Source organism: Hyperolius riggenbachi, chromosome 9, assembly GCF_040937935.1.
Source record: "Hyperolius riggenbachi isolate aHypRig1 chromosome 9, aHypRig1.pri, whole genome shotgun sequence".
NCBI classification, from domain to species: Eukaryota; Metazoa; Chordata; class Amphibia; order Anura; family Hyperoliidae; genus Hyperolius; species Hyperolius riggenbachi.
Window position 1 is genome coordinate 184,392,030 of NC_090654.1, and position 25,743 is coordinate 184,417,772.

Sequence of the window (25,743 nt, forward strand, 5' to 3'; positions counted from 1 at the left end):
GCCCATTTACTATACAACCTCCAGATTACAAAATGAATTCCTTACCTTCAATTTTGGCATATTCAGATAGTCTTGTGTAGTTGACTAAAGCAGCTTGCTCTAGGCATTTGCGGATAACACTTTTGACATCCTCTTGTGGAACAGGTGTAACTATATCTTTCATTAAAACCTTGATAATGGAAAATTAGTAAAACAGTAGGTAAAATACAGTTTGTTTGTTTTTTAAGGCATAACATACAACAAAAACAGTAGTCTAAACTACATTCTTTTTTTTTACATTTAAAAAAAATATAAGATATGTTTAAATCATTTTCACTAACTTTAATGTGCTGGGCAAGTAAGAACTTGAATGTTTCATGTTATTGTTCCTGTAAAGCGAGATGGCTACTTACCCTCTCCAACAAGGACAACGTTGCTTTTAATGCACCCTCAGGTCGGCCGAATGGGAAACAATACCTGGGAACACATGGGTATATTTCTTCTAAGTAAATCTTGGTCCCAGGAGGAGAATAAACAAACAATAAACATATCATTTAGACTTTATGAAAAAAATGCTTTACCTAAAATGTGTGATTTGATTCTCCAGCAGCAAACGTAGCCGTTCCTTTATTTCTTCAAATTGCTCCTTTTCTTCGACTGTAACAGTTCCTATGCCATCAGGCCTGGAGGATGACAATAGGACATGAATGACTTGGTGGCTTCACCTCCTGACACAAGTAGCAATGTACAGTGCAAAGTGGGAGATGCAGTAAACTTAACTTGTCTGTGAGTCACATTATTAGACAAAGCTTCACAATTCAAAGGAAGATATATTTTGACAAAGGGAAGGAAGAGGGGGTGGTGAATTTATCTTTGTCACTGAAGTATAAACATAAACAATGAAAACTTCAGTCTGTTTAACCATTGTTGAGCTGTAAACTGTAATAATTACCAAAGATGATATTTTATACACTGAATCCTAATTTTAGACGTCATTTTGAAGTCATAATATTGTGGAAACCACTATTTAAGTTGCATATTTTGCAAACCTGAGAACTTTTTTTTATATATAACGCTTTACTTCCACCACTCAAAGCTTTGTAGCCTTCTGCTATAATGTATTAATACTCTCAAAAATGTTTTTTTTTTTAGATAGAACATATATATTCATTTTATGCCTAAATAATACTAATACTGCAATTGTTGTTAATATTTATAATAGTTAATTTATGTTTTTCAGCTAGTCCCCCAAATCAAAACTCTCAAAAACATGGATATACAAATTAAAAATATCTAGGTAGAGAAAGATGGAGAAATAATAAACAGAAAGACAAATAAAATTTGATAATAGGTAGACAAATGAAAGATGGAGAAATAATGGAAAAGAATAATGGAGAAAGATGGAGAAATAATAAACAGAAAGACAAATAAAATTTGATAATAGGTAGACAAATAGCAGATAGATCGGCAAACAGAACTATAGGCGCTGTAGATAATGTGATATAAACACACATCTTTTACATCAATGTAGGTGTTTATTTTTTAAATTGTGGTCATTGCAGTTATTTTTTTCCCACAATTTCAAGGTGACAAATTGAAATAGGATATTCAAAAGATGCTGAAATTGGATAGTGACTCATCACGGCATTTTATGTACATTAAAGCCATAAAAATTACTAGTGAATAGGTGAATAAGTTAAAATTAAATGAGTCAAAGACCAAGCACTACAGAACAAAAGGCATATAAAATGACAGAGTACAAGTGTACACTTCCTCTTGCCTTTATCCCCAGGCATCTACATAATACAGATAGTTCTTGAATATTTACACCGCGCTATAATCCATATGAATGGCACAAGAGACAAGTTTAATCCATTCACTAAAGAAATCAGTGGCTCAGACAGCCATCGTTATTGCTCGCTATTGTTGTCGTGCAAAGAACGCAGATCTAGTCATTACCTACGTAGTTCTATATCAGCACAGTCTGTTTCTGGTAATATAAGTCTTGTGAAAAAGGCACAAATGTTCCAAGTTGAGGCCTCCTCCGGTGAGTGGCCTAAGCTGTGCAAATCCTCAGCACTAGTCTAGTTTAGTGACACAAAAGGCTTGGCAAAGGATTACAAACCTTTAATAAACCTCCTGTCAGGGGTTAATTGGTTAGCTTTACTTTTCTTTATTAAACAAATCAAAAGACCTTTAATTCCAAAAATTGCAATCTGTACTGTAATGTTTGACTGAGTATTAATAAAAAAAGAAGGCCTCATCACATGGAGTATGGTTTGTCTATAAACCATACACACATATAACACGGTACATATTAGTTGCTTAGAGCGTTAAACAGATTGTACGTTTTAATCATGTTTTATTTATTCATAAATCTAATTTTTTTTTAGTTCTAGTACTAATATATTTTTTAAAGGATTTTTTTAAATCAGGAAACTGTTAAATATCACTGATGAAACTTATATGTTCATTTAGAGCCCCATCTGCTGGTCTAACTTGCAAGTATAGAAAAGCACTCCTTCTGCAGCAGTGTACACAAAAAAAGGGACTACACAAAGAACAGTATGCACTAGTAATAAGATACCAATTGAGACTCCAAATCTTTTATCATTTTGAAGACATATTTATTGTATCAGCAAATTGTCAAGTGACACATTATGTTGCTTTTTCGACCAAGTCCAAAATAAAAGAAAAAACGCTAAAAAATATCCCATCCCATGCCAATTAAAAGCACAAGAATGTCCTTTATAACATAGCTGTAAAAACAGCATTAAGTCTAAAAGCTTGCAGACACAAAAATGCCTGGTGCCCCAAAAATCTTTACAGATTCTTTAAGGTGGCAGTCTCTGCACAAATTCTGTACACACAAATTACTTGTCTTTTGGCTAAGCATTAATTACAGGTTTATGGAGGGGGCGGGGGGAGGAGGTGTGAGCAGCAACACACTGAGGAAACTTCAAAGGAAGTTTCCATAAGTGATCAGGTGGATCTTTGAAGGAATGTCCAACAGCATGTGGATGCACCTGTACACACTTTACATTTCTGGCCAAAAAATGATTAATGATCAAGTGTGTATGTAGCTTTAATTTGGGGACTTTGCCCTTGAAATGTTAGGGACTTACTTACTGCAACAGTGAAGCAACACTCTCTTCTGCGTAACGTGGAAATGCACGTGAAGCACCAAGGCAACGAAAAATGTGTTTGTAAAAATTCATATGGTTCTAATTAAAACACATATACGTTTTAAATGTTTTAATTGCTAAAAATAATAAATTGTTAATAAAAATAAAATATAATAAGAAAATATATGCTCAACAATATACATTCCATTTAAAGTATAGTATACAGCTTTTGGTAATAAGAACATAGAATAAAGTGTAATTTTAGTAGCACAAAAAAGTCATAACTACAGGTGTAACATCAGAAACCCATGTCCAAAAAGTTCCGTAATACGGAGTTAAAATGAAATACGTTTTTTTCATGAGAAATATGCACATAAGGAGTCTGAATTATGAACAATCTCCTTGGCTAAAGATCACTAAGGGACATAGGTGATCCCGCAAAGAAACAATTAGACCTCTTTCCCACAGGCACTTGACTGCAGTGCATCCAAGAACTGTAGATTGTTCTTGTGGATATACCGAGCACATGCAAGCAGTTACAAGCTCTTAACCTTGGCAGTGATGTGGTACTTGTCCCCAGCTTGTAAATATGATGAGCAGCAGTCACCCATTAGATGAGGCAAGTGGTAGCTTCCACATTTGGGGTATGGGATACAGTTTTGGGCACAATTCTTTAAGAAGAATATTAATGTTGTAGAACTGATACAAAGACGAACAACTACATTAATCAGAGGGATGAAAGGACTCACCTAACCAAAAAAGATTGGATAAACTGTAAAAAAAGACAACTGAAAGGTGATCTGATAAACATGTGTAAATGCAGAGGACCATAAAAAAGCTTGACAGATGAGCTTTTTGTCCCTACGCTTGTAAGTCTTTGTGTGCACAAAATGAGGAGCATCCTACCACAGGAAGTAGTCATGGTAAACTCTATATCTACATTTAAATAGGGCTTGGATGCTTTCCTCGCATACACGGCTGTAATTACTAAGTAATTCCAAGCAATGTTGATCCAAGGATTTTGTCTGACTGCAACACGGAGTCGGGAGACTTTTAATAAAAATTGACCCAATACATGTAAGGATGTTCTACCTACCTCTGGATCAAATGGAATATGTGAGGCCCTATTCACATTACAAACGCGGATGGCCGTGCATTCGGAACGCAACACATACGAACGCACAGCATCCGCGTTTGTATGCGTTGCGTCAGTGATCCCATTCACTTGAAGTGAATGGGTCAGCCGCACATTTTTGTAAAAAATGCATGCAGCATACGTTCCCGGACCACACTGGTCCGGAATGCATGCAGTGGGAACATCAGACAGTGCACTCTATGCACTGTCTGTCGTGCGTGTCGGTCTCCTTCCCGTGTTCCCGAAACGCGGCTGGAAACGTGTGCAGTGTGAACGGGGCGTGAGGGTGCAAGAAAATGTAAAAATTATTATTATACGATTATTATTATTATTATTTCTGGTTGAACTTGATGGCGTCTATGTTTCCAACGATGTAAAATCCCTTATTAAAAGGTACAGTGCTTTTAATTATTCTTTATTAAAAAAACAACAGCAGTTCATATTAATCAAGTAGCAACACCAGACTCAATAATCCCTGTGCTGGCAGAGGAGGGAGATCAGGGAGGTAGACTGATGTCACATGCTAGTGGTGCTTTGTCGGGTTCCATCTGACTTTTATGAACTGCTACTGATTTTAAAGAAAATGAATTAAAAGTATGGGGACCAAAAGTGGACTGTCATTTCTTTAGTGTCACTTGCAACAACCATTTTGTCTTACTGTTATTGAAAAAAGGCCTCCACTTAGTGTGTGGATATTTGTAGTTACAAAGTTCATCCATTTTGAAAAAGGGAAAGAGGACTGGCAATTGTGCAGTGTGTTATTTATCACATCCACTTACAGACACAACTTGGTTAGTGCACAACTGCGGTTATACAGTCTACCCCATTATAAAAGCAGACTGTCATATATTTATCCTGTTACTTGTCATCTTCTCAATTATAGAACACAACTTAGTGTATGCAGCACACACATGCATAGAAAGAGCCTTTATAAGTGTAAAATTGTAATAGTGGGCAGTTTTTTTAATTTAGTGTTTAACATACCACAATCACTTTGTTTATCACTATTGGTTTATTTGTAGTTAAAAAGTTTATCCATTTTGGCATGCGGCTCAGTCGGGCTCAGTCTGACTGGGTGACGTCAGCCGGGGCCTTCTGCGCAGTCCAAAAAGAAATCGTAATGATCCACACCACCTTAGGAAATGAATATTCATTTATTTAGTAAAAAAACATACATACAGTATCAAACAGAACTGTAGGGAAAGACAGTCCACTGTTTCGGGCTCCTGCCCATACTCAAGTTGCCCAGTTCTGAAAAACATACACGTCAGCGCAAACATATATACAAACATGTGTCCAATCAGGATCAATATACTAATAAGAGGACCTGATGGGAAACTGCCTATTTAATTATTAAGCCATTCCCATGACCAAACACAATCCTTCTGATTGGTCAGAAAGACAGTCATATACACACATATAAATATCTTATATCAACAGGCCCAAATCAAAAAAAGATCCCAGCTACCGTTTACAATACCTACAAGCTCAGCCGCACTGTCCCAGACCACGAGGAGGCATAAATCAGTGAAAAATATTAAGGAAGCGGTAACTGCATCACAAAAAAAATAAATAACTTGAGGATAGGCAGGAGCCCGAAACAGTGGACTGTCTTGCCCTACAGTTCTTTATAATATGTATGTTTTTTTTACTAAATAAATGACGATACATTTCCTAAGGTGGTGCTGATCATTACAATTTCTTTATATTTGTGATTCTGTGGTGTCCAGGACAGGATCCTCTGCACGCCTTACTGTCCATTGTTGGAGGGATAGCCAGTGCGTTCGGCTTTCCCAAGAGAGCTTGCGCATGCACAGAACACCTCCGGCTGATGTCACTGAGCCGAATACCGGAGAAGATTTCGGCTTAACGGAAGACAGCAGGAGGACAGTGAGGGACACATCTGTGCTTATGGGGCTGGAGGAATCCCTGGGTAAGTAAAAAAAACAGCCACTTTCTTCATCTCTGGGTCTCTTAAAAAATACCTATCTTACTGTGCATACACTTGTAATCACAAAGGCCATTCAGTTATTAAAGTGATCTATCATTTATTCAATCTCACGTGTCACAACAAGTTAGTTTTACAATTTAAAAAAAACAACAACGTTTGAATAAGACATTGACTGTAAAATTGTATTCAAGAATTTAGTAAAAAAAAAAAAAAAAAAAAAGAGAAAAGCACTGTGAGGTCTCCCCTCCCAAACCTCCTTTTTTAACCTAATACAGACACGCAGGCATGTATTGTCCAGAAAGTGGAGGCATGGGGCTCTAAACCTTGAGCAATACTAGCCCATGTGATTTTTAACATGTGGGGGGTACCTTACAGAGGGATAGGGACAGAAATCCTCCATCCTTACAAATCACTATTGTTAAGTGTTAAGGACAAAGGCTTTTCCCTTCTGAAGACCCCTGTAATAAAAAAGTGGACCTCTAGGTATCCACTCTCCTAGGGGAATAAGTATAGTGGGTACATTAGTATCTCTTACCAATTCCCACACATTATCAAATGTAAAAAAACATAAACCTGTTTAAAAAATTAAGACTATATAGAAATAAAAGCCTCACTGTGTCATCCAATGAATGTGAGTATCTCAACTGTAATCCAACTGTAATCTAAGGTCCCATGATGCAAGCTAATTAAAAAACAAAACAAAACTCTTGATAGACGGGCCCTACCAAACACTGGCCATTCTATTGCTCAGCTGCTGGTATACTAATGTTGTGGCGTACCATATTCCATGCTTCAGTAATAGATTCCAGTCATTGTTCTGGAGTCCCTAAGAGTAAACCCTCATAGGTAAACAAAGATTCAGTTTGACAGCAGCATAACTTACAATGAGGTGGCCAATCAGAGGCTTGTATAGCTCTGAAGGTTGTCCTCTACGTAAAAGAAGGTCACAAGAGCAGTAGCATCAGTTCTGGCAGACGTACCAGCTGGACAGAGAAGCCTGCAGCAATCATACCGGTAACCCTGAGCAAACACTCAATTTCCATCTACACTGATTTCAATGGAGTTTGGATCCAGGTTCTGTTGATACCCAAACAGTTTGCCCAGTTGTACTGTTCTCAAAACTAAACACTGTTTGAGCAGCACTAGCTGTTAAACCTCCGCGGTTGTTCATAAGTGCTAAGTGAGGAATTTCTCCAACATGCAATTTTACAATCACAGTGAAGGTAAATACCATGGCAAGAAAATCAAAGGTGACAGCTGCTGGTCAATTAACCATCAGCCATATGAACTTATCAACTGCTGGGAAATTGAATGTCAGCTATAACTATCTGCTCACCATGGTTTCCTCTCCCACCTGGGGGGAATTTGATATTAGGTGACTCCTCCACCCAGACACAATGTTGAACCATTGTTTCAGTGAAATACTGAGCTTCCTAATAATATAACAAAATGCATACACAAAATTGTAATGTATATACAGTTTATTGTTATTGTGAAGAGGTAGAGGAGTTCAGATATGTACCTAATGCAGCTAAAAACAGAAAATACAGACGTTTGGCCAGCTCTAGTTAATTGCCTGTCCATCGCCTAAAGTCAGACCTGACTGCAGCAGTTCTAAAATGTAACATCAGATAAGCAGCCACCAGAAACACTGAGGATGACGTAACTTGGGTGGCAAGACTTTAACCTCAGAGAGCAGCATTTGATTGGTTAATCATTGTCAGGAAACATGACAGACACTTAACTTAAAGTGTACCTGAGACAGTACATGGTGCATTATTTATACTTATTTGGGGCTTTCTCCAGCACCATAACATCCATGAGCTCCCCCACCATCCTCCCTGGATGGTGCATTGTCCTGGGGTCAGCTTCGGTACCATCTTCAGTCGGGGCCAGCCGCGGTGTTCTGCGCATACGCAACCCAGCCATGTGCATGCCCCCTTCACGCTCCTGCACCCGGAAGCGTTCTGTTCTGGCGCAATGCTACTGCACAGGACGCTCCCATCCACGGGAATGTGACGGGGTGTGTGCGTGGCTCTGCCATGCATGCGCAGAACACCACAAAGGAAGCAGATACTGGAGGCGATACTGGGACAATGGAGCGGCTGGGGAGGGCGGCAAGGGAGTCTACAGTTCTCATGGGGAGGGAGGAAGCCCCAGGTAAGTATAAATTAGGCACAATGAATTGTCTCAGGTTTTCTTTAACTACAGTTATCAGGGAAATGACAAATTAGTAATAGTCAATGAGATGCAAATAATACTGTTGCATGCAAATACATATAGCTTACAAATAGACCAATGAAATCCCCATCAATGTGGAACTGCATTGGTATATTTTTAAGTTGTGCAAATTTGCATGCAATAATGGCATAATCATGCATCAACTTGGTATTATTTGCATCTCATTGACCATTCCTACTACTAATATTAAAATAGGAATGCCTATCTATAGTCTGTACTAAATAAAGTATAACACAGAATAAACTTTTCTATTGTTGGCAAATTTACTTTATGCCTATCTGTAGCAGAAAAATATGTAATCACCCTATTAATTCGAGTGACTAGGAACTGCTGATTGATACAAAATGCTATTTTCACTCAAGGTAGCCTATGCTTTTTCATCATTATGCTCAATTTCTTTTGCCCAGGTTTGTGACAGGTAGAGTTTAAGGCAAATACTGAAGTGAGAAGTCAAAATATGTGCTCACTGAAAATGCTTTACAGTTTGGCTTTAAAAGTTAGATGTCTCATTGATGTCTGGAAGGGCCTGCCAACTGAGGGCCATCAAGAGTACAAGGACTTCCTGTCTCAAAGTGCTGTGGATTAGATTGCATCTGACATGACAAGCATCTTTTGAATGTACCTTTCAAATTTTTGGCAAACCATTTTCTCACTGTCTTTCACAAAGCTGACATTTTCGGCAGCACTATAGGAAAGATGTCACGTTGCCTGCTTTTCAAGTTGTTGTCACAGTGAATAGCACCAGTTCTGTCATCTTCACTCTCCTCAAACTCTCCCATCTTGAGTCGTGTCACAAATAATAATACTTTCAATGGCTTTGTCAAATTTCAAATAGTATTACCCAGCTGCATATCCAGAGTTTGACTAGTTATGATCGTGTTTGGCTGCTCAGCTATGTCTACATGACTGAAAGCAGGAGCTATTTTAACCTACACCTGTTTCTTTCATCGATTAATTAAAAAAAACGGGGGAAAAAAAGAAAACCTGAATACCATCTTCAAATCACAGCAAATAGCACTAGGAAATGTTCTACTGAATGTCTGTGTTTTATCACACATGCAGTAAACATCAACACTTACTTCAGTGCAATCCAAGGAGACATTTTTATTATACATCCAGACAGAATAGTTGGAATTTGAAGCTGTATTTCCTCGAGCTGAGTTTTAAATAAGAACTAGATAGAGAGATGTATTGCAGATGCCACTGCTGAATTCCTTTTTCGAAGGCAAGGTTCACAGAGGGTGTTGCGTTGCAAAGCAACAGAACATAACAGTCACATTACATGTTTTACATGCATTGTGTTGCATACAGTCAATAAAAAGTATGCTTTACTGTCACTGTTAATGCTCATGTTTTGCAGTAACGCACGGGATGCCTAACACCGTTGGACTGCACTGCAGCGACAACACTGTAAAAATTACATAGATGTTTTATTGCTGCAGTTACATTGCACCACAATGCCCTACTGTGAACAACTCAGATTTATTTGCATCTCACTGACCATCCCTACTGATGAGGTGTTTTGACTTTGACTGCAGGCATCGTCCTGGCACCACGCAAGCTATTCAATGAGCATGGCATCGGTACTCTTTTCAACTCCTTTATTTTAATACAGATCTTGTTTTCCTAAAGTGCACCTCCCCCAACCTGGACACAAAAAGAATTGCCCATCAGAACAAATGTGTGCATTTTAAAGAATTTAGCTCATTGGTTTATAGTGGAGAGCCCCGCGCTTCCGCCGTCCTCCGGCGCCTGTCGTGAATATTCCCCATTGCAAGCGCAGAAAACATTCATAATATGTTGCTCCTTGGCTGCGACATCACTTTTAAGTTATTTTTCAGATTTGTTTTCTTTTTTGCTTTGTGGGTGCTAAAAAGTTACTGTACAAATAACCCTTCCAGAGCTATAAGAGAACCACATGCCAGTCCTATTTGTAGTATACTGTTTATCCACATTTCCAGATATTAGTTGTCAGCTGCATGTTATTATTATTTGCTAACTGTTAGCCATTAGCTAGAACTGGTTTTCAATAAAACCTTAGTTGCTAGTATAAGCTTAACATGCCACAAAATTTACATTCAAATGACCAGACAGCAATAGTCTAAGCAATAAGCCACACCCTCACAACACTGTCTTTTCCTATTTTCACTCTTTCTTTTTGCCTTAAGGCCCTTCAGGCTGTTCAAGCAAATATATCACCACTGCACAGTTTTTATCTGTAACAAAGGAAAAAATAATGAAATAAATGGAAATTGAGTTGCATAGTATGCTCTTTGTCTGTATCCAAAATGTTTCTATGAGATGTAGTAGACTGCATTTTTCAGTGACAACATACTGTATACCAGTACAGGGATGTATGTTGTAATTCAATAGTAACTCAGGGTAGACTATGGCTATCATTCATAGAAGTGCTGTCGGTAAATTAAATCAGTGCGGGGAAACACCGCTGTCGGTATTTCAGCCTTCTGGGTGGTCATTCATAAAAATGTTGCCTGTTGCGGTAGGAGTGCGGAGATATCCCGCTGTAGGCTGTCGGTAGACATGCGGAAACAGGAGAAGCTGGCCGAGTCCCTCCATGCGGTGTTCTCTCTGCTGCTGCTTGGGAGGTCTGTCCCATTCACTTACATATACTCCGCATGCCTATCGCTACATCCAGGGGAGCGGTAATCCCCGTCCGCATACCGCCTGCGTTAGTTTTTATGAATTGATATTTTGTTACGTTTCCGCATGGAATCACCGCATAATGCGGTGATTTATCGCTCTGCTCGGGAAAGTCCGCTTTGAATGCGGAAACAGCCTTTATGAATACACATTTTGCTTGGTGGTCGGTAAAGTCGGCTGTTTTTAGCATTTCCGCATGCGGGAACGCTTTATGAATGATAGCCTATGACTTTTGCTTTTGCCTTAACCCTTTTAGTGCCAACAAGAAGGACCAGAGACATTTTTTTGACAGATTTCAATCTATGATCACTGTGATTGGCTAGCAGTGATCACAGGGTCCGGAGCCAATGAAACTAGTTTCTGGGCAGCGTACAGAGCTCAGCTGTTAATAACACATTTATGCAGTGAGGACAGAGTAACGGAAATGGTGGGAGTATCGGGACCGCGGTCCTACAGTTATTGAAATCTACACCCTGGCAGGAATAATAGGCAGTAGTGATGAGCATGAATTTTGCATAATCGTTATCTGGCATCATAATTTACAATTACAATGCAAAATCATAATGCAACATTCATCTTAACCCTTTTTGGACCAGAACCCTCTGCCCCCTTAAGGACCAGAGGGTGCTGGTCCAGCAAACCGCCGCTTCCCGACGAATCGCCGCAAGTTACCGTCACTATGACGGCAGAGCGCTGTGCGCCGGTCAGGAGCCGCTTTCATTGGCTCCTGACCCTGTCATTCCATGTAAGCCAATGGGAACAGCTTACATGAATGACAGGGCCAGGAGCCAATGAAAACGTCTCCTGCCCGGCTCACAGTGCTCTGCCGTCATAGAGGCAGCAGGGCATCACATTGCGGCGGGGGCAGAGCGGACCGAGTGACGGGGTCGGGCGGGGGCGCACGGTCAATGAGACGTAGAGCTTACATCCGGTCAGGACCGCAGCGCCCCCTGCCCGCCGTAGATTTATACTCGCTCGGTCCGCAGGTAGTTAATCAGGGCATGTAATTTTACAATTTAGCATAATTTCGTGCCAAGCGGTCAATAGCAAGGCCACGTACATTCTCTTGTCACCAAAATTGCTATGTATGTTAAAGGTAGCCATACACTGGTCGATTTGCCATCAGATTCGACCAACAGACAGATCCCTATCTGATCGAATCTGATCAGAGAGGGATCGTATGGCTACCTTTACTGCAAACAGATTGTGAACCGATTTCAGCCTGAAACCGATCACAATCTGTTGTGGTGGTGGTGGTGCTGCCGCTGCTCCCCCCGCCCGCATACATTACCTGCTCCGCTGGTGCGACTGCCCCCGGTCACCGCTCTTCTTCTCCGTCTCCGCTCTGGTCTGCTCTGGCCTCCGGGCATGCTTCCCTTCTTCCTGTCTGGGGGAAGTTTAAACAGTAGAGCGCCCTCTACTGTTTAAACTTCCTGCCGGGACAGGAAGAAGGGAAGCATGCCGGAGACCAGAGCAGACCAGAGCGGAGACGGAGAAGAGCGGAGACCCGGGAGTCACGCCGGGGGAGCAGGTAATGTATGCGGCTCTATTGCGTCGGTCGTCGGGCACTCGAACGCCGCTAGCGATGCGCTCTTTACCCACAGGCGATCGACGGTTATTTTCCGCATGGCGCGATCGACGGGATCGGATGGAATGGATCGAAATTCGGCATGTAGCGTGAACGATTGGCAGCAGATTCGATCCCAGTGATCGAATTTGCTGTCGAAACGGGCGCAAATCGGGCCAGTGTATGGCCACCTTAAGGGGAATAAGGAACAAGCCAAGAAAATTATTTTTCAAAAAGCCCTTGTAGTTTAAAAAAAAAAGCAGATTTTAAAAAATGCAAAGGAAAAATGGTTTTTAAACTCAGAAAAATTACAGTTTAAAAACCATTTTTCATTTGCATTTTCAAAATCTATTATCTCAAAAACTTGTTCACACTTTTTCTTGTTTCCATTACTCCCTTTACTATACGTCGCAATTTTGGATGTTTTACTATTAACCGCTAAACTTGGCAAGAAATTATGCACTCTTTCAAACATAGATTTACCAATGTGAGAGAGATAAGGCAGGCACTCAATGAAAACCTGTGGGTGCTGACAAATTCATCAGCGGCTGTGATGTTGCCCCTCAGCAGGTGCTATGTGCTCTAGACCGTTGTAAGGCAGTGTCATGAATAAACATCAAAGAGAAAAAAGGCTGGTCTGGCACTGTAGCTTTAATGGATATCAGCAGGTGTACAATGGTGGAAACAATAGTGTAGCAAAAAGTGGTACACAATGTAAACAGGTACTTATCGTGCTGCTGCTGGGGTGAGGGTGATGTCTGTGGGCGCCAGTGGGTGCACGGCCTTAGGTCCGTTTCGCAGTGGTGTGAGCCTTGCTTCTTCTGAGGCCTGTGTGCACGGTGCGTGGATTGGGAGAAGCTATTGATATAGCCTACTTCCGTGTAAAAGTCCCCGCCTACCAATCCCACAATGCCCGGTGGCTGAACCAATAGGAGCGCACAACTGCCCGAAAAATAGCTCGGTGGCGTCATACGCCAGCCGCACTGCAGAGCTATTGACAGGACGGACGCTGAGCGTGTACCCATAAGAACCGCTCCACCCCCAAGGCTGCATCATCGGCCCCCTAAACAATTCCAAGCCAGTGTGCAGCCAGGGGGCGTGCCGGCCTGTGACTCTGCTGATTACGTATGGGGTTGCTAGGGAAACTACCTGCAACAAGCTTATTAGCTAAGGAGGATACTGTAATGATCCGCTCAGCTGGCTGCACAGGCAACCAGCTGTTTGACCATTCCTTATGTCTGAGAGATGCAGATCTCTGGATAAGAGACCTGGCTTTGTCTTGCAAGTTCCAGGCCTACTCTGCTGCTGAGGGATTTGCATACATTGGTTATGCAAATCATCTAGCTGCTGGCAGTATAAAGGTTGGGATCACCCACTATGCTTTGCTGGTCATAACGGTTTATTAAATCACCCCTGGAGTGTCAGCCTTTCCTGTTGGATTGTTATAGTTAGTTAGAGTAATTCTGGGGACTGCACTAGGCAGCTTCTCTAGTGCAGTTAGCCTGCTTATCTGTTTTGACTGTATTGCCTCTCTGTTGCGATTGTCCTGTCGCCAACTGTGGTCATCAGGAAATCGTTCTGTCTGTCTTGGAGTATAGCTGGAGCAGCGGTTGCTACCAGCTATCTCCTCTGTTTGTCTTGCTCAGATCGCACTAGCCTCTAGCGGTAGCGGCTGTGGATCCTTCTGATCTGCTTCTTGGAGTATAGCTGGAGCAGCGGTTGCTACCAGCTATCTCATCACCCTGTTTCGATACTTGGATCGCACTCGCTCTGGCGGTAAGAGCAGTGGATCCTGCTAGCTCTGTTACTTTACCTGGATCGCACTCGCTCTGGCGGAAAGAGCAGTGGATCTTTCCTATTCTGTTTCCCGTTCATCTGTCTGTCTTGTCTGAGACGAACGCTTGCTGTAGCCTCAGTGAGGTAACCGTTAAGCAAGCGCTCGTGTTCTCTGTTTCATGTTTGGGTGGCGGGGGTTAGTTAGGCGTGCTTGTCTCTGTTGTGCTTAACACACAGAGACCGCGCAGTAAACGCGTTCGCTGTTGCGAATGAGTGCGGTGTTCGCGTTTAGTTAGCGTTTGTTATTTTCCTTATCTTCTCATTGTATGATTTGCTGTGCCTTTGCTACTCTCGTCCCCTGTCTTGCCTAAGCCTTGTGTCACCTCTGGCAATCGCCTCTCTTGCGATTGCGTTCCTACTTTGTTTCTGCTGTTGTGTGTGCACCGTCGTGGGTTGCCGACTAGATTGGTGCACATACATACATTCTGTCCCTGTGCTCATCCTCATTCGCAATCACTTCCCTTGCGATTGCATTCTCACTTGGTTTCCCCTGTTGTGTGTCCACCGTTGCAGGTTGGCGGCTAGATTGGTGGACATACATACATTCCTCATCTGTGCTTATTCGGTCTTGTGTCGCTGTTAGCAATCGCCATCTCTTGCGATTGCCTTCTCACTTGATCATCATGGTTGTGTGTTCATCGTCGCAGGGTGGCGACTAGATTGGTGGACACACATACCCTCTGTCACTTTGATCTCTCTCTTTCAGGGCTATCTTGCCCTGCGTTTCTTCCCTTCGTACAATTCCTGTCTGGCGTCTGTGGCAGGGCAGAGGAGCTGTTCCTCTGCACTCCACAGCTCCACCTGCCGACAGGAATTTCCCTCTACAGGTGCGTTGCACCTTTTGCTGGGTTCTCTCAAATTATACGCTTGTGGAGGATTTCCGCAGTGTCAGCGCACGGAGAGAATTCCCCAATCGTTACAGATGCGTAAACATCAAGACAAATATATATAGAGGGCCAGGAGTGAAAGCTCTCAGTGCGTATGGAAAAGCACGTATAGGAAAGACACCGGGAAAGGGGTCAAGAGGGAGAGGAAAGAGGAAAAGATGAGTGAAAGTGAAGGTGAAAAGAAAAAGAGAGGAAGGTGGTAGAACGGGGCACAAAGAACCAGGATGAAGGTCCTGTGAGAGAGAAGGGAGGGAAGCCACACAACGAGTGTGCAGGACAGGAACCACATTCAAGTCTTGGGAGAGACTTTAAAGGCATCGCGACTGCATACTGCTAAAACCAAATTGGTATATAAAAGGTACAAAAATACAAATAGCCATTAAAAAATTCAAATCTGCAGTCGCGATGGATATAGTAAGGAACAATGTCGAGAATACAGTATAGGACCCCAAGAAAAGGAAGAGACCTAAGGATCCAAGAAACAGGCTAGATCAATGTAATCGTTTAGACCCAAAGGGCCCATAGCATCCGTCTTGAAAATCCACTTCGCTTCCAATCTCAAAAGTAACTTCTTCCTATTGCAACCTCTGCGGGGAAGATTGCAAAGGTCCACACAAGCAAAGGAAAGTAGACTAGGGTCAGAATCGTGTACAGTGGCCATGTGGTCCACTACCCTGGGACAGCCTTTCCCTTTAGGGAGCAAGCGAACATGCTCCAAGATCCTGTCCTTAACCATCCTGGTCATCTTGCCAATGTAAAAGCGCTGGCAAGGACACCACAATGCGTAGACAACAAAAGTCGTCCTACAGGTAGCGAAAAACGGAACTTTGAATTGGACGGGACCAAGCCGATAAGACTCGCCTGTTTTCATGTGGCGGCAGGCTTTACAGAAACCGCAACGATGATTGCCTGCAGAGGCAATGTTATCTAACCATGTGCGATGTGGATTTTCGCGGAAATCGCTATGGACCAATAGATCACCAATTGTGGGTGCTTTCTTGAACGCAATAAGGGGTTTAGATGGCAGGCACTCCTTCAGGACAGGGTCCTGAAGTAGAATCGGCCAATTCCTGCTGATAACATCTTTAACCACTTCAGGATTCTGCGTGCGTATATGTACGCCCCTGAATCCTGAAGTGTATTCCATGGAAACAGCCGCTCGTATGAGCGGCCGTTCCATGTCAGTTCACGGAGGGTGTGTCCCCGATCTTCGCCGGCATCTGATAGGCTAAAGCCTATCCCATCAAGCGCAGGACGGAAATCCGTCCTGCGCCGCTCACAGGGGGAGGGAGAGGGAGGGAAGGGGAAGGAGGCCAGGAAGCGCTGCGGAGGGGGGCTTTGAAGAGCCCCACCCGCAAGCGCAAGCAGCCGGCGGCGATCAGACCCCCCCAGCAGGACATCCCCCTAGTGGGGAAAAAAGGGGGGAAGTTTGATCGGCCTGGCTGCAACCTGATCTGTGCTGTGGGCTAGAGAGCCCACGCAGCACAGATCAGCACAAAATAGGGTGGTACAGAAGTGGTTAATTTCTTTTTCCATTGGAGAATATTTAAAGGTAAACACTCCTAATCCTTTTTTCTGGTGCCTGGGATTGTTATTCTTTCTGTTGATCAGATCGAGTCTGTCTCTCCTCAAAGCTTCATTCATTGCTGAATCAAGAGCTGTACTGTCATATCCTCTTAACAACAAGCGTGCCTTGGGCCTGATTCACAAAGTGGTGCAAAGTGTTTGCACGCCTGTGAAAAGCCCTTTATCATGCCTAAACTCAGTTTAGGCGTGATAAAATGAAACTCGCGTGAAATTCCCGCGCGGTGTACGGTGCCGTGCGCGCGATGCGCCCATTAAACCCTCGCGGAGTTGCGCGATTGGACTTTGCGCGCGATAAAGAGCACAAAACGGTGCTAACTCAGCAGTGCGAAGGTTATCACGCCTAAAGTCTTTTAGGCGTGATAACTGAGTTATCACCGCTTTGTGAATCAGGCCCCTTGAGTTAATTGGCTTGTTCAACAAAGTCTTCCAGTCTGGTGTTGTTTCTGCACAAGCGCAGGAACTGGCAAAAACGGGAGCGACCTCGTAACGTGAAAGGGGTGATAGCTGTCTGAATGTAAGATCGTGTTGGAGGCCGTCGGTTTTCGATAACCCCTTGTCACGACTCCACATTCTTCAATTAGAAGCTCCAAATCTAAAAAGCAGATCTTTTCTTTGGAGTATTCCATCGTGAACAACATGTTTACACTATTAGTGTTGAGATACTCCAGGAAATTAAGCAGGGTAGGAACATCACCAGACCAGAAGGCCAAGACATCATCCACATACCTTTACCACAACATCAGGTGCATCCTGTAGGGGTTGTCCAAATTGTGGATGTGTCTCTCCTCCCATTCCCTGAGAAAAAGGTTAGCATACGTACATGCGACGGGAGTCCCCATCGCAGTGCCGTACACCTGCTGGTACCAGGCGTCACCGAATAAGAAAGCATTGTGAGTAAGAACAAAGGCTAAGCAATCGCATATGTATTCATTAAAGAGAGGGTCTTTTTCGTTTCTGTCAAGATACATTTTGACAGCTTTGACTCCTTCTTTGTGTGGTATTCTGCTATATAAGCTAGTGACATCTATAGTCACCAGCAGGTCTCCTTCGCACCACGATGTGGACTCCAAGCCCTCCAGAACATCTACAGTAGTGTGAGGGGACATGGGACAAGAGAGGTCTGAGGACGTGGTCCAGATATCTGGACAATCTTTCCGTGACTGACCCTAGGCCTGACACAATCAGTCAGCCCGGTGGGTCGGCCAGGGATTTGTGGATCTTCGGCAGGTGGTACCACACTGGCTTTACTGGATACTCAGGCAAGAGATTGTTAGCCAGTCTCGGAGTCAGAAAACCCAATTCCACCCCTTGTCGCAGGAGAGACCTCAATGCGGATACAAAATCCGCAGTGGGATCTCCCCAAAGGGGTTTGTAAGGAGAGGTATCCGCAAGTTGCCTCAAAGCCTCTTTCTTGTAATCTGCAGTGTAGAGGAGAACAACTGATCCGCCTTTATCTGCCTTCCTAATCATTAGGTCGGGGCGATTCTGAAGCCAAGCTTTCAATCCAGTGGCAGACAGATTTGGTTGTGATTGGGGATATACAAGGGCCTTTAGTTCTCTGTCTATTTGCTTTTCAAAAATATCGATGGCAGATCCTGCTTGTGTGGGAAAAGGCATTACTGATTTACAAGGCTGGAACTTTTTATGATCACGCAACGACACTGCAGTCGGAGCTGATTCCATCAAAAGTTCGTTTAAGGCAGAGATCGCCTCCAGTTCTTTATCATTCCAACTTTTAGATACACTGAAACCTAAAGTTCCCATTGTTGGCTTGAGAGATGGTTGGATCATGCCTCCTTTTAAAGACTCTTCCAGCCTCTTTTTTTCAAAGTGATTATAGATCAACTTTGAAGTCGTAGTCGTAACTTGAAGACAGAGAAAAGTTCAGTCCCTTGTTAAGTAAGTCCTCTACACCTTCTGGCAATTCTACAGATGTTAGATTCACCAGATTCGATTTCACGTTTGAAGTCATTTTTAATGTCTTATTTTCCTCTTCTTGCTCCTTCCCTTTGTTTTGTCCTCCCAAGATACTTGTCTGTCTCTTACTCTTTCCTCTTCCTCGGCGGATTCGTCGTCTAAAGGGACCTCCGGTTCTTCAGTTGGCTTTTTTTAGGTTTCTGCGGTCTCTGCGGTTTCCGCGGTTTTTGCTTTGGTATTTTGTTCGGAGTATCCTCCCCACTAGATTCTGATTCTGTTGTCCAATACCCGTTTGGTTTCCGGGGAATGCGAGGTCTTCCTCTCGGCCCCTGATTAACAAATGATGTCCAAGTAAAGATTCTGCCAAACTTATAGTCTTCTCTATCTCGTAGATACTTTTTTACGGCCCTTGATACTGTCCTGTAGAGGTACCAATTTTTTATCAATCTTATTCAGCGTGGCTTTGAAACTATCTTCAGTCACCAGTTTCTTAAACTCCAATTTACTCTCAGCAATAGCAGATGTGAGCAGGTTCAATTCCACTTTACTCCTATCCAACACGCTATTTTGTAGACGTGCGGAATGTTCAAGAAATTCTTGTTTCCAGGTCTCTAAAAACTTGGGGTCCTGTCTGTGTCAATCATAAACAGCAGTAATAGCCAGATATATGAAGCCAATTCCTCATGGATCCTCTTCCTTGGCTACAGTAGCTTCTGATCCTGGGGACACTTCCAACTCCACACTCATAAGGACAAATTAAAAATAGCAATACATAGTGTAGTATCTTTACAGTATATGCAGCTCCACCTTCTCCCAGTGTAGGCACAGGAGCTCCTGATGAGTCTTCGGACGAAACGCGTTGGGCGGGGCTAGAGGACAGCACACAGAGGGAGCATGCTGTATGGATCCAGGACACTGGATTTTATTTAAAAATGCTTTTATATGCTTGGAACATGTAAGTGCATTCCTACTTTTTACCGATATTAAAGGTTTTACTGCGCAATGTAAGTATCTGTTTAGTTTTTAAGGGAGCCATGAACCTGCAAGTTGGATGATAGAAGACTAAAGCAAACCCATATAAAACGCTTTCAGCTGTTTGTGTGTGGACTGCATTATAATCTGGTGAGCGCTTGGGTTTACTTGTGGTCCATATACAGGGTATATTGCACGAGTGCTGTGCCTGTGCACCTGTGCAGCAGCATGGACTCAATCAGGCTCAGCTTTTTCTGCCGGAGTCTGAGCAGGTCCGTGCTACTGCGCATGCAAAAGCTGTCGACAAGTGTTTTTTCGGGGATTCCAGTGCTGGGATGGGCTGGCGGAGAAGGACAGATTAAGCCTCTGAGGGATTCTGAGGATTCCCCCTCCTGAGGTGAGTACCCCATAGGTGCACATTTTTTTTTACACTTTAAAATCTGTTAAATCTCTAGTTTACATATAAAGGGATTAATTTACTGGAGAACATACATAATCCTACACAAATAAACTGAGTAGTTTTACAAGGATTGCTTGTGCTTAGGTGATACACTTTTGCAGGTTTTGCCTGGGTTATATCAGAACACAGGAAGGCTGCTGAAATCTACACACCTATACAAAAATGTTCTGGGTTTATTACAGAACAGTTCATGCTGTGGTTGTGTGAAAATGACTGCAATAGAGAAAATTCTAATATACAAGTACAAGCCATTCAGAAATCACTTCTATATTTTGAAATGGCATAGGTTAGGATACAAACTTTTGCCACCTAAGAGCAGCAGATTTGGGTACTCCAGACCATGTTTTCTGACTCACTTATGATCTCCAGTGTTCTCCAACATTTGTAGGTCATCCCCAGTGTGTTTCTATGATTACTAAAATTTCAGCTTTTATGTGTAACAATCCTTGCTGCATCTGGAAGACAGCTGTGTCTGCAGAATTCCTTTCAGTTTTTTACAAATCAGCCTCAGCCTGTAGTGACAGCTGTTTGCTAAAGTCATTGTAAAGACAGCGATCTTGATCACCTTAACAGGTGGGTACATTTAATATTCAAGAAAGGTCACAGTAAGGCTAAAGGCCAACCAGGGCATTATCTTCTACTTCTCAAGTTCTGATCTAAGATCCTGCAGTGCCAAGGCTGAACACAGAACAGCACCCTGGACAGCCGCTATCCAGCCAGCTCTATATGATGACATGACATGCTGTCAGTCCACACCTTCAGGCTGTCCCACAACATCTGAATAGCATCCTCTCCGCACTTTCTCACTGACTGCAAGCTACTTGTGTCTAACTGCCTGACCTTCCACATACACGATCCAAACAGACAACCCACCTCAGTGTTGCCATCAATGTCTCTTTCAAATAAAGGAGATTGATAGCCATGTGGACTTCTCTCTGCTTTTGACCTTCATTACTGGAGTGGCAGATTCTGACTGACAGCCAGCCTCATTTCAAAGAAAACTAAACTACTTGGTTTTTTATGGGCATGTAAAAGTGAATTAACGTCTGCTGGTAAAACAGAATGAATACAAAGCCATGCATATGGAAATGAAGCCTAGTGACTGAACTGGCCAACTTTCCACTGCCTGGAAGGATCAGTCTGAAAAACGAACAGGCTAATCCACCAGAAACATCATTTTGACAGATTAGAAAAACAAACAAATAAAAAAAACCCTCATCTTTAAAGAGCCACTTCATGTGGATTTCAAGGAGCAGTACATAAAATTAATGTACTGCACAATAATGCATTGGTATATTGCAACAATCAAAAATATCACACCGTGTTTGCATTTATGGAGGGGAAAATCCTGCTTGTAAAGGTAGCCATGCACTGTACAATTTTTTTGCCCAATTAAGACATTTGATCAGAAAAATAATCGAATCGATCGCAAATTGAAGTGGATTTAAACATTTGCAATTGTAATTATGATCAACAAATCACATCTTCTGATCGATATTAAGGGCTAAATTCAATTCAAAGATTGATCCGCAATGTTAGTCTCTAATTGGTCATAAAATAATCAATTGTAATATAGATCATAATATCAATCATACTATTGATCATAATGCCGATCAAATAACGATCTAAAGCAAAATTGAGTGATCATTTAATAGAATGTGGTCAGCTATACTCTTTGGGGAGACACAATCGCGGACTAAGGGGGTAGCAGCAGGAGCGGGCTGCTCCGGGTGACACCATGGGGCCTCCTGCAGCTTGCTGAATGTGGAGTATTGTGAGTGGAAGCAAGCTGTGCCGTTGACTCACCTGCTCCACCTCCAGAGTCCAGTGATGCCGGTCTCAGCTCAGCTCTCCCCCTTAGCGCTGGCATCTCATCCTGCACTCATGATTACGTGATGCAGGAAGTCATGGCAGGCGATAACGGGACAGTTGAGCGGTGACAGGAGGACAAATCGGAGTATTAGGTAAAGGTGGGCTGCGGGCAGAGTTTAAGGCATAGGTGGAAGAGGGTACTTCAATCAGCAACGAAGAGTCTGCATTGCCTAACGCTAACTGGGGCCCCCATATACACCTAACACTAACCTAACCCCAAAGCTACACCTAACACCTCCCCCCACCTATGCCAAACACTAACCCCCCCTGCCTAACACTAACCTCCCCTATACCTACACCTAAAACTACCCTCCCTCACCTATGCCTAACAATAACACCCCCCCCCCCCACCTACGCCTAACCAGAGTGGTTGTCAGGCTACACCTACTCCCCCTTGTGGCGCGCTTAGAACGCCGCACTCACTTGGTGGGGGGGGGGGTGATTTAATACCCAGCGCAGGGTGTCAAATGCCCTAGGTATGTCACTGCTGAGACAGTAAAATAAATAGCTGTGATAGGGATACTTAGCACATTATCACATGATTATTACTTTAGTGATGAATTATTAATTTTTTTGAACTGCCACATCAGCAACCAAAAATGTATAAACATACTTCCTTAAGTTGTGACGCCTTGCAAATGTGCACACTGGACCTTTTTGTGTGTAAACTGGCAGATAAGAGCCCCTGTCTTACTATTGTGCTTATCCCTAACATAATTAAAGATACTCTGGGGTTGACTCCCAATATTTATTACATGAATTATCTCGCCTTACTTATGAACTCATGATTTAGCTCTCCTCAGTCTTTAATCAAGACCTGAGGTTTCTCCCAGAAAATATTTTTTATAATTTTATCTATAAAATTACATTTTAGCACCTAGCAAATAAACAGACTTAAAAAGTACTAAAATCAAACATGTTTTAAGTACCGGTATTTTCTTGCTTGCTGGGAACTTAAAATGTATTTTATTGATAAGATGTGAAAATCTCACCTGTAAGAAAACTCTGGAAAAAGTTCATTGAACAAGAGCCATTTTACCTGTGCAGCAGTATGTGCTGTCTTTAAAAATTATGTTTAGCATCCCTGGTCATCTAGGTTTGCAATGTTTTTTGCGAGGTTGCTTTACTTTCTACTGACAGCAAAGGTCACTGTTTGATGTGTGATAGACAAGCTTTGTATTTTTCTAAATGAAAAGCTTGACTCATAGCGGTCTAACGGAAATAACAGAAGCACTCTGCCTACAAGCCCGAGATGCAAAATTTCATCTTGATGCACAGTATAACCTATGCTTTTTTTGTTAGACTGTAACACAAACAAACAAACAAACACAGAACACTTATATCGCGCTTTTCTCCTGGCAGACTCAAAGCGCCAGAGCTGCAGCCACTGGGACGCGCTCTATAGGCAGTAGCAGTGTTAGGGAGACTTGCCTAAGGTCTCCTACTGAATAGGTGTTGGCTTACTGAACAGGCAGAGCCGAGATTCAAACCCTGGTCTCCTGTGTCAGAGGCAGAGCCCTTAACCATTACTCCATTCAGCCACATTCAACACAAATGTAGCAATACTTAAAGTGTACATTATTGTAAATCCCAGAAAGTTCTCGGGATCTTATTTAGAAAGCAGAAATAAATGCAGATGTATAATGTCATACCACTTTTCCACATATTACAGATCATTTTTACCCCATCCACAGGAAGCCAAAGTGTAATTGTCATTTTAGATAGGAATAGAAAACCCAAATGAAATGTACTCCGCAAATCAGCAGCATTACGAAGGCTAAAAAGGTCCAGTGATGCTTTCTTTCACTGATGTCTCCACCTTCATAAAAGTGATGTCATTGCTGGCCAGGTCCAACGTGCTTTATAAATAGCCAAAGACCATTGTCAAACTGCAGTGATAAACACTGTAGAGTTATGATACTTTTTACCTCTAGTCACTTATTAAAAGGAGAAAACAGCAAAAAGAGGAAAAGAGCCACACAATGGTCAAAGGCCATTTCATCTGTTTTATTGCTCATTTTAACTAAGCCACACAATGTTTGCAAACTGACATTACTGATTTGTGAGGATGAGCAAGTATGTACTCACTTGTGTCTGAGAAGGTGGTCACGGCAGTGGGAGTTAACTTACCTGGGTGTCCACCTCTTGCACTCCACACTGGGCTCTATCCTTCTAATACTTCCTGTTTCTGTTAAAGAGGAAGTATCCGGAGGATGGAGGTCATCATAAAGTGCCAGGGCACTACGTAAACTTCCAGGTAAGTTAACACTCACTGCCATGGTCCTCTTCTTAGGACCTATTTCCACTAGCATGTTGCATTCTGCATCAGTTTTTCTGGATCCAGATTTTGGGATGTCGCTATTTATCATTGTATCGGAAATGAATGCATGATGCATAAATCTGCAACATGGCATCCATAATTTTCCTGTATCAGAAAAATTGCATTTAGTGGAAACGGGCCCATAGGCATTCATTGGAGTTGCCGTTTTTCTGCATACAGAATCTGCGTGTAGTGGAAACAAGCCCTTAGACAGGAGCGGGCACAGGTAACGTTCATTCTTAACTGCTAGGTGCAGATATTTCAAACTATGTATCTTTATCATACAGCAGCTCCTTTCTTGAGTGTATACAAAGAATTGCAAAATCTCAGGTCTTCACTGAGTTAAAGTATTACATTTTTAATCGAACCTCTGCCTTACCTCTTCCAGATGCCCACGACTGACACGACCATAATTAGCACGTGACATACTCTCACTGGTCAGTATACAATAGGAAAGGATGTACAGAAAATCAAGACTAAAGTCAAGGCTTCTACTCAGTAAATGCCTGAGATGTTGGTGCTCAGAAGAGCCACACAGGAAGGAACAAAGACACCTACACTTAAGCAGTTATGTCAGTTCACAAAACTTAAATCTTGATGGTTTCACTTTAAGCACACTTCCTTTAAGTATAAGATTTAAAGTTTTTTTTAGCATACACGGTTTAACAGAATGGGAGAAGGAATATTAAGGCAGCTAAAAGGCAGCTAAAAGGAATATTTAGGAATAGGATCACTAAGACCACCGGGTAGATTTGGGGTAGTTGTTCTGCCACAAAACCTTACCTTTTAGGTTCTGGATTGGGCTGAGTTTTGGAATCTTTCCGTTTTTTAGACTCTCTTTTTGAATCTCTCTTACTCTCAGGCTCAATCCCAGAAGGGCTAGGCACTTTGGGCACTTTGCCACCCTCACCTTCTACATTTTGCTGAGAGCCACCCAGTAATTCTGGCAATAGTGAACTGTGATGCATGGGCGGTGTGAAGGGTAGATGCAGTAGGAAAGCAGCAGCATGCATAAAGTAAATGAAATAAGATACATGAGAAAGCATGCAATACAAACAAAATAAGAAAGCAAACTGAAATCAGAACATTAATGCATTATCAGGACAAAAAAATAAAGCAGAATGCAACAAGAAAATGTTAATAAAATAACAATGTCTGTAGAAATGCGCTGAGAAATCAACACATGCAAGACTAACAGAGAATGTTCCTAAACGGATAGGGCAGTGATCTGCA

General features: G+C 42.4%; 1 protein-coding gene across 20 annotated transcripts in view; it reads right to left on the bottom strand.

Moving 5' to 3' along the window:
* CADPS (calcium dependent secretion activator) overlaps positions 1 to 25,743 on the bottom strand; it is a 769,567-nt gene that overhangs the window by 265,830 nt on the left and 477,994 nt on the right. For 11 of the 20 annotated variants that reach the window (XM_068253773.1, XM_068253772.1, XM_068253776.1 and 8 more), the window contains exons 14-17: positions 25,294 to 25,467; positions 561 to 662; positions 393 to 456; positions 46 to 169 (exon numbers count right to left, since the gene is read on the bottom strand). In XM_068253773.1, coding sequence (XP_068109874.1) covers positions 46 to 169; positions 393 to 456; positions 561 to 662; positions 25,294 to 25,467 — 464 coding nt within the window. The remainder of the gene's footprint in view (positions 1 to 45; positions 170 to 392; positions 457 to 560; positions 663 to 25,293; positions 25,468 to 25,743) is intronic. The other 9 variants (XM_068253774.1, XM_068253783.1, XM_068253782.1 and 6 more) reach the window with 1 other exon arrangement.